Source organism: Pleurodeles waltl, chromosome 11 (genome assembly GCF_031143425.1).
Source record: "Pleurodeles waltl isolate 20211129_DDA chromosome 11, aPleWal1.hap1.20221129, whole genome shotgun sequence".
In the NCBI taxonomy this organism is placed as follows: domain Eukaryota; kingdom Metazoa; phylum Chordata; class Amphibia; order Caudata; family Salamandridae; genus Pleurodeles; species Pleurodeles waltl.
In genome coordinates, this window is record NC_090450.1 from 583,101,907 (window position 1) to 583,115,719 (window position 13,813).

The following is a 13,813-nucleotide window of genomic DNA, read 5'->3' on the forward strand; positions in this document are numbered from 1 at the left end:
GCATAATGACACCTAGACTCAAAAGCAGTGACAGTGGAGACTTTGGCACACACACTGTTAATAGTGGTTCAGTCAAGCTGAAAGTCAGCGGAGACTCAATTAGGCTGTACCTTGTTACAAACAAAGACCTTGTGGTCATATCTTGAGGCTCTCTCCATTTCTATACTCCCAGGTTCTAATCACCTCCCAGAACCCCTGAGTGTCTAAAGCCTTATCCTATTTCTAACAACTGGGGGAATGTGGATTATTTCTGGCGCTTACTCTCTGTTGCCCTGTTTGTGACCCCTGGGTGTCTGATGTACTCTTTCTATCTCCCGCAGCATATCAAACGTTTTTAGTCCTATTCTATGATCAGGCAACTCTCAACCAGGGCTCTTCGTTACACCAACTTGTTCCTGCACACAGCATTAGTTTGAGGTCTCATTCTGTGTTCTCAGACTCACTCTTTGTGTTCTCTGGTACCCACCTGCCCTTGCTTGTGTCCATATATGCCCCATGCCCTATGAGACCTCACTGCTGCTACGTTATTGCCTTCAGTGGTTATGGTCTGTGCTCGCATCACCAGTATTGGTGGGCTCTCCATGCCATTTGAGTACCCATTGGAACCCACATGTTACTGCTGTTGTCCTTCACCCTTGGCACCTGGGGATTCTCTTGTCCTCCACACCTATGACATCAAGACAAGAAGTGGTGAAACATGACCAGAAAGTGGCCAACTGGTACCAGCGATGTCAGTTCTACCTTATGCTTCAAGCTCCATAAAGGCCAAGATGAAGTGAAAAGCAGAGCAAGGAAAAGGAAAATATAAAGAGATGACATGCTTAGAAAGAGGGGTAGTGGGAGGGCTTCAAATAATCTGCAAGATGTCACGTATTCATCATAAAGAACCTTACCAATGAGGGTAATCATGTACCAGAAATCTTTCCACGACTATCCAGCCAAAGTGCAACTCCTTCCTCACCTCTTGTGTGCAGACCGGAGTGTTTTGCGATCTGGTGCAATTAGTATAATTTGTGTTTATTTCCCTTGGACCGTTTACATATCCTTAAGAACGAGGAACAATTGAGAGAAGGCATAGTGCAGATTAAAAGTTCCAATAAGTTTTGAAGACATTTACTAGTGCTGGCCCTCGCAGCCTCTACACTGATCAATAACACTTGCGTTATTGGTTCGGGTTTGTGGTAAAGTCCGAATTCAGGATTCCCCAAATCGCAAATATCATGGCAAGCATCTGAGTGGAGCTCTCATAAGTGGTTCGATATGCACTGCACAATATGCTTAAACAGGGTGCCATCAGACTTAGCGCACTATAGATGACCTGCAGATAGATCAGTTTGCTTGAACATGGCCCAGTACCCACTGCAATGAGACAAACGGATAACAGAAAGGTGGCACTATAAGCTAAGCTTCCGAAAATCCAGGTCCCACAGTCGTCATGCCCGTACTGGTGTGAGGAGTATAATTTGTGTTCATTTTTCTTGGGACTGTTTACATTTCCATTGGAACTAGGGACAATTGAGAGAAGGCATTGTGCAAACGAAAAGTTCCTGTTCATGCCCAGTGCATGTTTAGGGCTTTGGCAAAAAGGGGATAAAAATCAACACCCTTGCCACTGTGCTATCTTTGGGAATCTGAACATGCACAGCCTACACAATTAAAAGAATGCTATAAACAATATGTATCAGTTTCTCTTGTGAATTCCAGGGACTAGTTATTGATTTGTCTCTTACTTGGGCCACGTATTCCACAAAGGATGCAACTGTTGCAACAGGAAACGGGAAGCTGAAACAGCTCACTGAGAAGCAGCTATCTGATAGAGTCTAAAACGGTAGTTCCTGGCCCAATGCAAGGGATAACAAATCTTGATTGACCGACTGCCACAGAAGTTGCTTTAGCGGCCCACTGGGTTGCAATGGAAGGGTCTTATGTATAGATGGGCATAAAGTATCAGATAGATGGCTGAACCCTGATGGCCTAGCAACCTCAACATTGTCAGGAAACGACTAGTTCAAATGCCTGAGACTAGCCAACGGGAAACTCACTGATAGACTGCCACATAGAAAAACATGACTGACCAGAAGGCATAAAGCAAGACCTGGCCTGTGTTGGACGAGGTCAGGCCTCCAGAGACTGGGGCTGAGAAGGAGAGACTGGCAATATAACACGAGGTAAAGAAACAATGAGGAACACCATTCAGTCAACAGGAAAGGGTGGGCCCTTCCAGTTGACTTAAAGTGTCAGCGGGAAGCAGTCTGTGCCCCTCAACTTGCTGTGCTGTACACGTTCACCATCAGCCTTCCTGCACCTTTGTGTTTTTATCCTTCCCTCTTTGTGCTTCTTTTCTGAAGGGCTGTGACCTGACACATTCCACTCTGCCATAAGCATTGCTCTATCCTCTGCTCTCACACTAAGTTGGTCACCAGGCACTGTTCGTGTTTTATCAATAGTTCCACATATGGAGCATGTGGCAAGCCTATCGATTGAGACCAACGATTCTTGATTGCCTTAATTACCAAATACTTAAGTATTCTCTATTTCATCAAAGCAAGCTGTACCATCGCTAAACTTGTGAATCGTCTTCCATACCGAGTCTAGTAGACGTGGTGCAACAGCCGAGTTTTGTCCCTGACCCTTTTTTGCCCCAGACAAGGTGCTATTTGTGAGCTTCTATCCAAGTGTTCACTGACCTCCATCCGAGGGAGGCATTGGTGGAATACTGTCAGAACGTGTCTCAAGTCGTGAGTGACCCCTTGAACAAGTCATCACAAACACCTGCTGAATATCTCGAATCCTCCCGGAGAGCTGAGGGAGCTTGTATTTGGATAATGAATCCAATGAATTTCATTGTGCCAGAAAGAAAATCGACTCATCTTTTTTATTGAGAAAACTGTAAATCATGTGAAAAGGAGAATGAAGTATACAAGTAGTGTTTGGTCTGACACGGGGCTGGCCTTTTTTTAATGAGTGCAATTTCCCTTCTTCAAAGAGGCCATCCAGGGAATGATGTCGCAATGGATTTCATTACCCCCAACTGACATCAAACAAATAAACATTCTACAATGTCTTTTGCTGGTAATTGTTAGCAAAACGGGAATAGGTAAATAGTACTCTCGTTTTACACTAGAGGATCCTTTTAGGATAGTCAGCTGTCCTTTGCCAGTAGTAAAGATAGGTTGTTTTATGCATTGGTAAAACCGCTGACAGATACACTCACTGGCTTTGGATTAGCTCCCGGTTCCGTTACCGGTGCTGTCAATCTTGGCAACGTAGGCACTGAAGTGGATGGCTTATTTGGGCTTTAGAGAGAATGGAGTGAGTGACACTGAAGGAGGAGCCAGTGTGTGTGTCAGGAGTCTGGAGAGACCCAGGGCCGACCATTTGCATCTTTAGGGGAACCACTGGCACTGATGGACCCAAAGAACCCATAGATGGCTCCCGAAAAACATGTCTTCGCTCAATAGAAATATCAGGAGCAGGAAGACTCACACATGCAGATATAAGTTGTTCTATTACCGGAGATGTGTTGGGAATCTCCGGTCCTCTATTTCTCTTACTGCTTTGATGTGAAGATGGGCGCCTGCGATTTTATTTTTCTCTGACTTTTATTGGGTTTTAACACAGCAGGCGGTATAATACTAAACATATTCCACGGTAAATATGGCATGGAAATGACCAGGTAAACAGAGCGGGCGTTTCTGGAACGCATGCGGGCCTGCCATTTTTTAGATGAAGATGCCATTTCTGGTTGGTGGAGGGTGTCGGAGACCAGCTGTTATTGAAAGACTGTGATTTTGCCTTTGATTTACAAGTCAGGTGCTCCTTATCTGAGGTCATGAACAATTTGGCCTCCTGACAGATTGCCTCTGGGTGTAGGAGGCGAAAGGGATGTAACACAGATCTCTCTTGCGCCTGTTCAGTTCAGTGGCCATTAATTATGTCTAAGATTATATGAGTCTCAGGGCTTCTCACTACATTTTGTAAGGGAGGGCTCCATCTTTTTGTGTTGGCTTAAGTCAGTGTCGCATGAAGGTTAGTTTCAAAACAACACAAATATGACAGATGCACGACTTTACTAGACAGCTGTATCCAACACTTTCAACAAAGCTTGAAGGCTGAGTGATTTTGTGGAGTCATTTTCTGAGGAAAACGTAGAGAAAATGGTAAATTATAGAGAAAAGGACATGACATCTCAGCTCCGGATGCCGGTGACACTTTCAGCAAAATCTGAAGTGTGAAGAATTTTGTGGAGATAAACTAAAGTGTGTTAAAAAACGAACAGACATCGCCCATGCCAGCTGGTGACGCTATAGACCTGTTTTATTCCTTGCTGTGATGTCACACCGATCCATGACCGGGACTGTTGCGGAGGCACCTGGTGCCAGTAGTTGTGATTTGCCCCAACTCTTCGGTATTCATCAAGGGTTCCAGGAAGGGTTAATAATGAGGAATATGTGGGAAGGAGTATCGTTAGAACCTGCTCTTGTGTGCTGGCCCTCCCAGAGAATCTGTGAGACCCCTCCTGCAGTGTTTGTATAGTATCTATCGTCCTCCATTCTTGTCAGTCAGCCTTTGCTTACATTCAGCATGATATTTCCTGGAAGCCTCTCAGATGCCCTTGGTCCCCAAGTGCTTGTGGTTTTACCCACATGCCCTTGAATCTTAATCCATCACACAGTACCCACTGTGAATCCTCCCACGAGAGATTGTGGTTGCACCTTCCTTTCATTGTTCTTTTCTGTCTTTCTCAGTACTTTTGGGTCATTTTCTGTCCCTTGGCCTCCCTATCAACTGTCCAACTGTGAATCATGTCTTCCTAGACGCCAACGTTTCAATACTCTTTGACCCAATTCTATATGATTCTTTCCTCTGCTCCCAGTACCCTCCAACATAGGCCTTTTCCCATGATCCTCAGTTTGTGCCATCTTTACATTGTCGCAATCCACCAGAGCTCCGAGTAATACCCCCCTACCCAAAAGCATAGCCGTCACTCCTGTAGGCTCCTACTGTCCTCTCTTCAACGTACCCGTGATGGTCTACGCCTATCTTCTAACTTCTGTGTCGCTCCCAGTACCTGTCCTCCCTTTTCCATCCCTCACAGCAGAATCCTCCAGTCTCTGCTCTTGTACATCACCCCAGTTTTTCAAGCCCTCCCTACCCCCTCAATGCTGTCAGTAGAACTCGAACCTACCTGTCCCAGTTCCTGTTCATTGCCCCAAGTACATGTGAGACCTCCGCGCTCTCTGTGGTACCATCTATCCTTGCATTCACCTTCTCCTCCACAGTGCCTGTGGCCTACTGATATATTTTCCCAGTGCCCACAAGTTCTTTCTACCATACACAGTATTTTTGGTGGTAACCACCTGTACTAGAGTTTGCCCACTGCCTCTAGCTCCCCTGCATCTTTCTATTCTCCACTTTTTAACTGACACCCACATGCTGTTGCACATCACCACCCCCCAGTGCATGTGAACTCTTCCTTCACCCTTTTGTTACCAGAGGCACTCACCTGCTCTTGCTTTTGTCCTCCACCTCTGGAATCCGCATTGGGCTTTCCCTGACCCAATCCTCCCACCCCTGCCTCCCATGCCCGTGGTGACACTCACCTTTCCTTGCTTTTGTCCATCACTCTCAGGAGGACTGGGGAGTCGGTGATCCGTGCCTGCACTCGCTGCTGGGCTGCAAGAGACGAGAGTTGATTGTCCTGTTCTTGTTCTCCTCCTTCCACTACAGCCTGGCTTGGGCTGTCACTGGCTGCCATCATCTCCTCTGATCTCTGAACCTCCTCTTGGTCCAGTGAGTCCCCCATGCCATTGAGGGCATCGGAGTCCACTGTGTCATCCTCTGGCCCTGGGGAGTCCTCATAACGCTTGTCCAGGCCCCGACCATCCGTAGTGGCATCTGAGTCGTCGGCCTTGCTGCACTCCAACGAGGAGTCCTCAGCTGTGACCAGGGATGGAGTGAGGCCTGAAGCCCACACCTGCATGTCTGACATGTCCAACAGGCCATCCTGCTCACCAGCTGCCAGTGGAATGGCGTCCATGATAGCCACTTCATTCCAGTACTGGTCCACGCGCAGGGGTGATGGCAGTGTGTAGTGCATGGACGCGGGAGAGAGCAGCTCCTCCTGCATCGAGGGATAACCTGCAGGGACAGAGGAGGTCACACTCCAGAAGCTGTTTCACGCTCACACACGTACAAGAGCAAGCTGCACAATCTCAGGCACCAGCTGAGATGTCACCTCAACATGCTGCTCTTTCTACCTCAACTGCTAACCTTCCTCATGAGGTGCTACAGTCTGCGCCCCACCAGTTATAGCCACCACGAGGAGCTAATCTTCATGTCTCAACACACGTGCCAACTCACACAATGCTGCTCCTTGCATTTCATCAACTATTTACTCAGCGCACACAGCTCCTTGTATTGTATTAGCCAAAGACAGTGTTGTTGGTCCCTGCGCCTACCCATGCATAACCACCAAGAGTTACTGCTGTGCGTACCGCACTGAGTTGAATAACATATGTTATGGTTAAAATGTGTGAAATTATGATGCGCACAGTAATTGATATAGGTAGTGTTCCATTCCATTGTTTACAGCGGTTCCATTACAGAGAGGGACCAGATATATGTAAATGTCTTGGTCACACACAAAAAGGGACGGAGCAGCCCAAACTGCTAGGCTAAGTCCACTTAGAAATAGGAACAGAGGCAACCAGAGACTGGTTCCCCCTTAGTGGACAGTGAGGAGCAACTTGAGTCCTTATGGCAAGGCGAGTGCAGGACCCACGACTCAACATATGCAAGTAATTACTAGTGGTTGAGATCAATTCAAGAGTTCCTTCCACACCTGAACATTTTATTCAGTGAATCACCCAGGTACAAGTGGTAAGGGTACAAGACTGAAACATAGCTGCAATACTTTGTTACCGAGTAGATGGGATCTGGCCAGCAGTTCAGGCTGTAGTGTCCCTTGTGGGGTGGGACCAAGATTGCTCTTACAAGTTTGTCCGATGTTTGTAATTGTACACTGAGAAACTAAACCCAATGGATAGGAGTTTTTCCTCACCAGTCCTATGTTCAGATTCTCATGTTGACCTAAAAAGCCTCTTTCTGTCTCTCACCATCCTGCAATAAATGCTGCTCATTGTGTGTCACAGCCGTAGCCCCAGGATTGCTGACCTTTACACTTCACTAGTGAGGTGATGATTAATACTCCCTCATCAACCATACCATCCTGAGGGTTTACTCCATGTATCTCACCAGCCATACCATACAGTGTTGGTTTATGTGTCTTAACCCAGTAGCCATAGTCGCCGCAGTATGACTATGGCTGTCACGGGGCTCTCTGGTGTTGCTTCATATAACTCACCTTCGATGGTCAACAGGAGCCACAGCTCACCCTGAGATGTTGTTCTCTGCACCTTACCAGCCATAGCCACTCAGAGGTGTTGTAATAGCCATCCTAAAGTAAATGTTTAAAATCCCTGTACAAGCTATTCCCTTTTAGTATACATACTTTTTTCTGCTATTCACCTTCTAATTGGGTCTGGCTAAGTGAGTGATCTGGGACGTAAATGGCCAGAGGGCTGTAAATTCAGCTTAGATATAAAAGAAAATGTAGGTAGAGATTTACCAGTCTACACTGTAAGTGGATGAAATAATTATGTTTTTACGGCGTGCAGCCAGCGTATGGATGTGACAGGTTTAAGTGTACTGGTCTCTGGTCGTTGGTAATGTCGTTCTGTGCCCCAGATCAACCCGTTGCACTGTGCCAGTGGCCTCCAAGTTTCATATTGTCTCTCTGAACCACCCTCTTGTGTTCTTGTATTCTGGGCTCCCATGGTCATGGGGGTTGTTAAGTAGCAATGCTTCCCCGACCACTCTTCGTTGTGCAGTGGCTTGAATGTTAAAGTGTCTCGATTTGCCCCGGAGAACTAAAAGCTTTAGTTGTCGAGGGCGAACAAAAAAACACCTGCACTCACTTCTGTCATGTTTACAGAGCATGTAAACAAACAGCCCTTTTAAGCAGGGTAATTTCGCAAACAGACCCTTGTGCACTTGCGATTCCGTTTGGCGAGCGGGAAAATTAATGCAGATGGTCACGCCGAGGTGGCCTCTTTGCACTGCCACCGTGGACTGATGACAGCTTGGTGTTCCTTCCGCTGTTGTGTACCACCGACTTCAGCACACAACCGCTGGTGACAAGTGGATTTTGCAGCGTCCCACGTATTCCACAGTGCCAGCGGATGAAACGCCAGTGGTTGTGCCAAAGGCCCTATTTTCAAAGTATACTCCTTGTGTTTAAAATGTGATGCGTTGGTTATCAATGTATTTTGTGGCGATCAAGGAGAATATGGGGGGTAATTTCTACTTGAATCCCTTGTTCGGAAGGGTGTTAATAAACTGTTTCTGTCTTTCTCGAATATCTATACTACTGAGTTCTCCAGCATTGGATCTTTCATAGATTCACATGCTTGAATCATCCCCGTCGTCGAGGTGGGAGCCTCACGGTAAATTTAAATATATAAAAAGCAGTAAGTCAGTAAAATTAAAACCAGTAGGCCCAAGTAGGCCTCATAAGGTATTTTACAGTCTATCCACTTTGTTTTGTGAAAAGACCCAAACTTGAGTATCAACCAATCAGGATTCAGCCCCTCCCAAACACTCCCAACAGAGGCTGAATTCCCTCAGATTTTCTACCGCACGTCGTGTGAAGGGAGTCTCCCTGAGCTCTGCTCAGTTTTTTTTTTTTCCTATTTTCTGACTGAAGATTGTTTTTTCTCTCAGGAAACTAGTTACAACTTTACTATGTCTGAAAAGGCAAAGAAGGGTCTGTTCAGAGACTGTGACAACTGTGGGAAGAAGAGACTACATATTGATGACCCCCACAAGAAGTGTATTTACTGCCTTCATCCAGACCATAAGGTGAGAGACTGCAAAATCTGTCGCACCTTTAGTCAAAAAACCCTCAAAGACCGAGAGGGTAGACTTCTCTTATGGCTGCAAAAACAGAAAGCCTTAGAGCATCCTTCATCAGACAGCGAAGAGTCACCACAAACTTCTCGCCCTCAGAAAAGAACAGGTGAGAGAGATAGAGGTGCGGATGAACCACCAAGAAAAATGCACAAAAAGACTAAACAAGTCTTAACTGAAGAGGCAGTTAAACATGGACCAAAAAAGGTTCATTCAGAACCTACTACGCCGTTACACCGGAAAAGCACCTCAAAGAAACCATCCCTGTCTCTGTCACCACAAAAAGAGTCAGAAAAACTCTTTTTGGTGAAAAAACAACCGTCGACGACCGGCCCGTCGACGACAGTGTCGACGGTAACAGCGACCACGGTATCGTCGACGTTCACAACACCATCCTCACCGATGATTATGACGTCGTCGCCTTTGTCATCGACGACGATTATTACTGCAAAAATCTTCAAAAGAGCTTCGTCGGCAACCACATCGTCGACAGCGGAGGCCTCCTGGGTTCACAAATCATCCAGGGCACTCCCATCTACGCAAACTACGTCGGCGAAGCGACCGTCGTCGCTAAAATACCCGTCGACGAAGGGACCGTCGACTAAGGAAAAGACGCAGTCATGGACGGAAGCGTCGACGAGAGACCCGTCGACGAGAGACCCGTCGACGACAGTACAGTTGACGACAGTACCGTCGACGAGGGAGCCGTCGACGAGGGAACCGTCGACGAGGGAGCCGTCGACGAGGGAACCGTCGACGAGGGAACCGTCGACGAGGGAACCGTCGACGATGGATCCTACGATCACCACAGCATTAACAATTTACAAACCTTTGGACATTTCACCAGCTCATTCCTCATACCATCATGAGGACTCCACCAGATTCTTACCCCTTTCCCTTATTAATATAGGGGACAAGCCATCTGACATTTTGCCGATGCATACATCACCAAGTAAGGTGCTGCCATACCCACCGCAACATCTTTTAGACGATGAGGATGATGACGTTCAAGGCATGTTTGGGGCAGCTAGTAGCCCGTCCCAACTAAATGTCAAATGTCAAGAGTTTGATGAAGAAGAGGATCAACATTACCAGCATAGTTATGCTTCAACATCTTATCCACAGGCAAACCAACCATCGCCTCTAGCTATGCCTAGCACATTAGTGACAGATTTACAACATATGTTGAAGGACTACTATAAAAGGTTCCCACCGTCAACTCAGTCCACGCCACCTAGACCTCAGAGTTACCAGCAAGCTCAAACTACTAATGTTTCCGAAACGCCACAGGCTAGTAGACCTGTAACTAGCCAAGCTCCGGAAGCTTACCTCTCGTCGGACGACGAAAGGGAAGAGGGCGAGCTAGCAGATTCAGCGGCTAGTGAATGGGACGACTATCTCGTTCCCACACCATCTCCACCTCCAGCAGCTCCAGTGGATTCTCCTCCAGAAGACATAGGAGGTTTCCATAATATCATAGAGAGAGCGGCGAAACGTTTTGGTCTGGAAATTGTTTCCCATGAAACTGAGTGTTTTTTGTATGACTTTAAAGAGCCATCAAAGAGATCTGTAAGAGCCATACCTATTGTGGATTTCTTGTGGCAGGAGGGTTTGAAGGCAATGAAAAACCCGGCAACAGTGCCTTCACAAATGCCAAGGCTAGAGAAAAAATACAAGGCCCCAGATGATTCTCCGGCCTGTTTAGTCTCACAACCGAAACCTGACTCGGTTATATCACAGGCGGCTCAACGACGATCCAAAAACCCCTCTACACCTATTGCGTCTCCCCCAGACAAAGAGGGAAGGAGACTAGACAATATCGGTAAGAAATTCTCCTCGGTTGCTGCAGTAACGGTCAAGGCGGCAAATTCCCTCGCCATCCTGGGAAGGTACGATCGGCAGATGTGGGCAGACATGTCCGTTTTTGTAGATTCACTGCCAGAAGATATCAAGGTGGAAGCTAAAAAGGTCTTGCAGGAGGGAGAAAGGGTTTCCGCAGAGATAATAGACAGTGCAATAGATATTTCCCTCACTGGCTTTCGACAATTAGCTGGAGCAGCAGTCCTGCGCAGACAAGGGTGGCTTAAAGCTACTTCATTCAGACCAGAAGTCCAGACTTGTGTTCTCGACATGCCCTTCGATGGAGAGAGTTTGTTTGGCAAACATGTCGATGATATGCTGCAGGCTATCAAGACGGATACCGATACGGCAAAATCCCTAGGTACCCTGCAATATAAAAAACTACCTTTTCGTGGAGCAAGGGGTAGAGGTAATTACTCCTTTCGAGGTGGATACCAACAATACAGGTCACAATATACATCTTCCTCCACAGGACCAGGACATCAGCACCATCAACAACAGCAGCATTATCGATTACCACCAGCTGCAGCTTACAAACATCCGGCTAGAGGAAGAGGAGCTGCCCGAGCAAGAGATACAGGCAGAAAGCAATGACCAGCGGATAATCTCAACACCTCCCCAATCAATATTGAAGGTCGGAGGTCGCATCAATTCTTATTTCCCCAAGTGGAAGGCTATAACATCGGACAGATGGGTACTAGATGTGGTGACCAGAGGTCATACTCTGGAATTCATCCAAACACCACCGAGTGTCCCTCCATCGGGTACACCGCCTCTGAGGTTGAGCCAACTTCTCAGGGAAGTAAGGATAATGCTAACAAAAGGAGCAATAGAACCAGTCCCTTTATCTCAAAGGAACAAGGGATTCTATTCCCGGTTTTTCCTTCTCAAGAAACCCTCAGGAGAATGGCGCCCCATCCTGGACTTGAGAGCACTAAACAAGTTTCTAAAGAAACAATCGTTCAGGATGGTAACGTTGCAGGATGTCCTGCGTCTCTTAAACACGGGCGATTGGATGGCATCCCTAGACCTCCAGGATGCTTATTTTCATATCCCCATATATCGCAACCATCGCACATTTTTAAGGTTCAGGGTAGGAAGTATGCACCTCCAATTCCGGGTTCTACCATTCGGTCTCAAATCAGCCCCCAGAATCTTCACAAAAATGCTAGCTCCAGTAGCAGCACATCTTCGCCAGGCAGGTATCCAGGTCTTCCCTTACCTGGACGACTGGCTTATAAAGGCACCCTCAAAATTCCAAGTAACAAATCATATTTCCTATTGCCTTCATTTGTTACACAGCCTGGGGTTTGTAGTCAACTACCAGAAATCTCAGATATACCCCAAACAAGAATTGAGTTTCTTGGGAGCAATTTTGGACACCGTACGCAGCAAAGCGTACCCATCACACGAGAGGAAACAAAAGCTAACCTCGTTGGCAAACAACCTATCCAGAAAAAAGTTTGTTTCAGTCCGCATCTACAAATCATTGCTCGGAATGATATCATCGTGCATTCCGCTAGTCCCAGATTGCAGGCTCCATATGCGACCCCTGCAAGAGCAATTGGACATACAATGGACACAGGTCCTCGGCTCCTTCGAAGACAAGATTCGCATAACGCCTCTAATGAAGAACACTATGAGGTGGTGGGCGACTCCAACCAATTTCTCAAAAGGGCTGTCTTTTCTTCTTCAAACACCAAGTTACATAGTAACAACGGATGCCTCTCTCGAAGGATGGGGTGCACATTGCCAGGACCTGCAAATCAGCGGAATCTGGAATCAGCAAGAGAGCCAGCTCCACATCAATTATCTAGAACTCAAAGCAATACACTTAGCTCTAAAAGCTTTCTTGCCAAAGATACAATGTTCAAGCGTCTTAATCCGGACGGACAACATGACCAGCATGTTTTATCTAAACAAGCAAGGAGGCACAAGGTCCCTACAACTCTCGCAGCTAGCCCAACAAATTTGGACATGGGCCATCAAACACAATATTTCACTAAAAGCGGAGCATGTGCCAGGACAGATCAATGTTCTAGCAGACACCTTGAGCAGGACAGTAATTCCTTATCACGAGTGGGAGCTAGACCAGAAAACTCTCAATGGCCTGTTTCTATTATGGGGCAAACCAAACTTAGACCTATTTGCCACTCTCGAGAACAAGAAATGCCAGTTCTACGCAAGTTGGCTTCCCCAAAAAGATTTGTGGGGGAATGCGTTTTCGATGAGATGGTCAGGAGTTTATGCCTACGCTTTTCCTCCGATCCCGCTCATTCCGAGAGTCATCAGAAAAATGAAGACGGAGGGGTGTCGACTTCTACTCATAGCTCCCAGATGGCCCAGACAAATATGGTATACGGAGCTCCTCATGCTCTCCGAACGACCACATCTACCACTCAGACAGAGTCCGACTCTTTTAACGATGCACCAGGGACAAGTCACACACCCACATCCGTCGTCTCTTCATTTGTCGGCTTGGCTCCTGAACACAATGAATACTTAAATCTCAAAATCTCCCCAGAGTGTAGAGACATCTTAGCAAAAGCTAGAGCTGACACTACCAACAAAACCTATAGACTTAAATGGAAACGGTTTTGTGTTTGGTGTGCAGCGGAAAATATACATCCTTTATCTTCTACTCCGGAACAGATACTTCCATATCTCCTGCTCCTGGCAAAATCAGGACTTGCATATTCTTCCATACGGGTACATCTGGCAGCAATCTCCAGATACCGCAGATCACCAGATAGACTCTCTTTGTGTTCCACAAGAATTGTCAAACAATTTATGAAGGGCCTTTTTCGGGTCTTCCCGCCAATTAGGAAACCCCCGCCTCTATGGTCATTGAATGTTGTGTTGATGCAACTCATGAAAGCTCCTTTTGAGCCGATCCACAAGGCTGACCTAAAATTCCTGGCATGGAAAACAGCGTTACTGTTAGCTCTTACTTCGGCAAAGAGAGTCAGTGACATTCAGGCTT

The 13,813-nt window shown here is 46.7% G+C and overlaps 1 protein-coding gene across 5 annotated transcripts in view; it reads right to left on the reverse strand.

Moving 5' to 3' along the window:
- ANK1 (ankyrin 1) overlaps positions 1 to 13,813 on the reverse strand; it is an 869,955-nt gene that overhangs the window by 183,244 nt on the left and 672,898 nt on the right. For all 5 annotated transcript variants that reach the window (XM_069214086.1, XM_069214083.1, XM_069214082.1 and 2 more), the window contains one exon: positions 5,604 to 6,141. In XM_069214086.1, the coding sequence (XP_069070187.1) occupies positions 5,604 to 6,141 (538 nt within the window). The remainder of the gene's footprint in view (positions 1 to 5,603; positions 6,142 to 13,813) is intronic.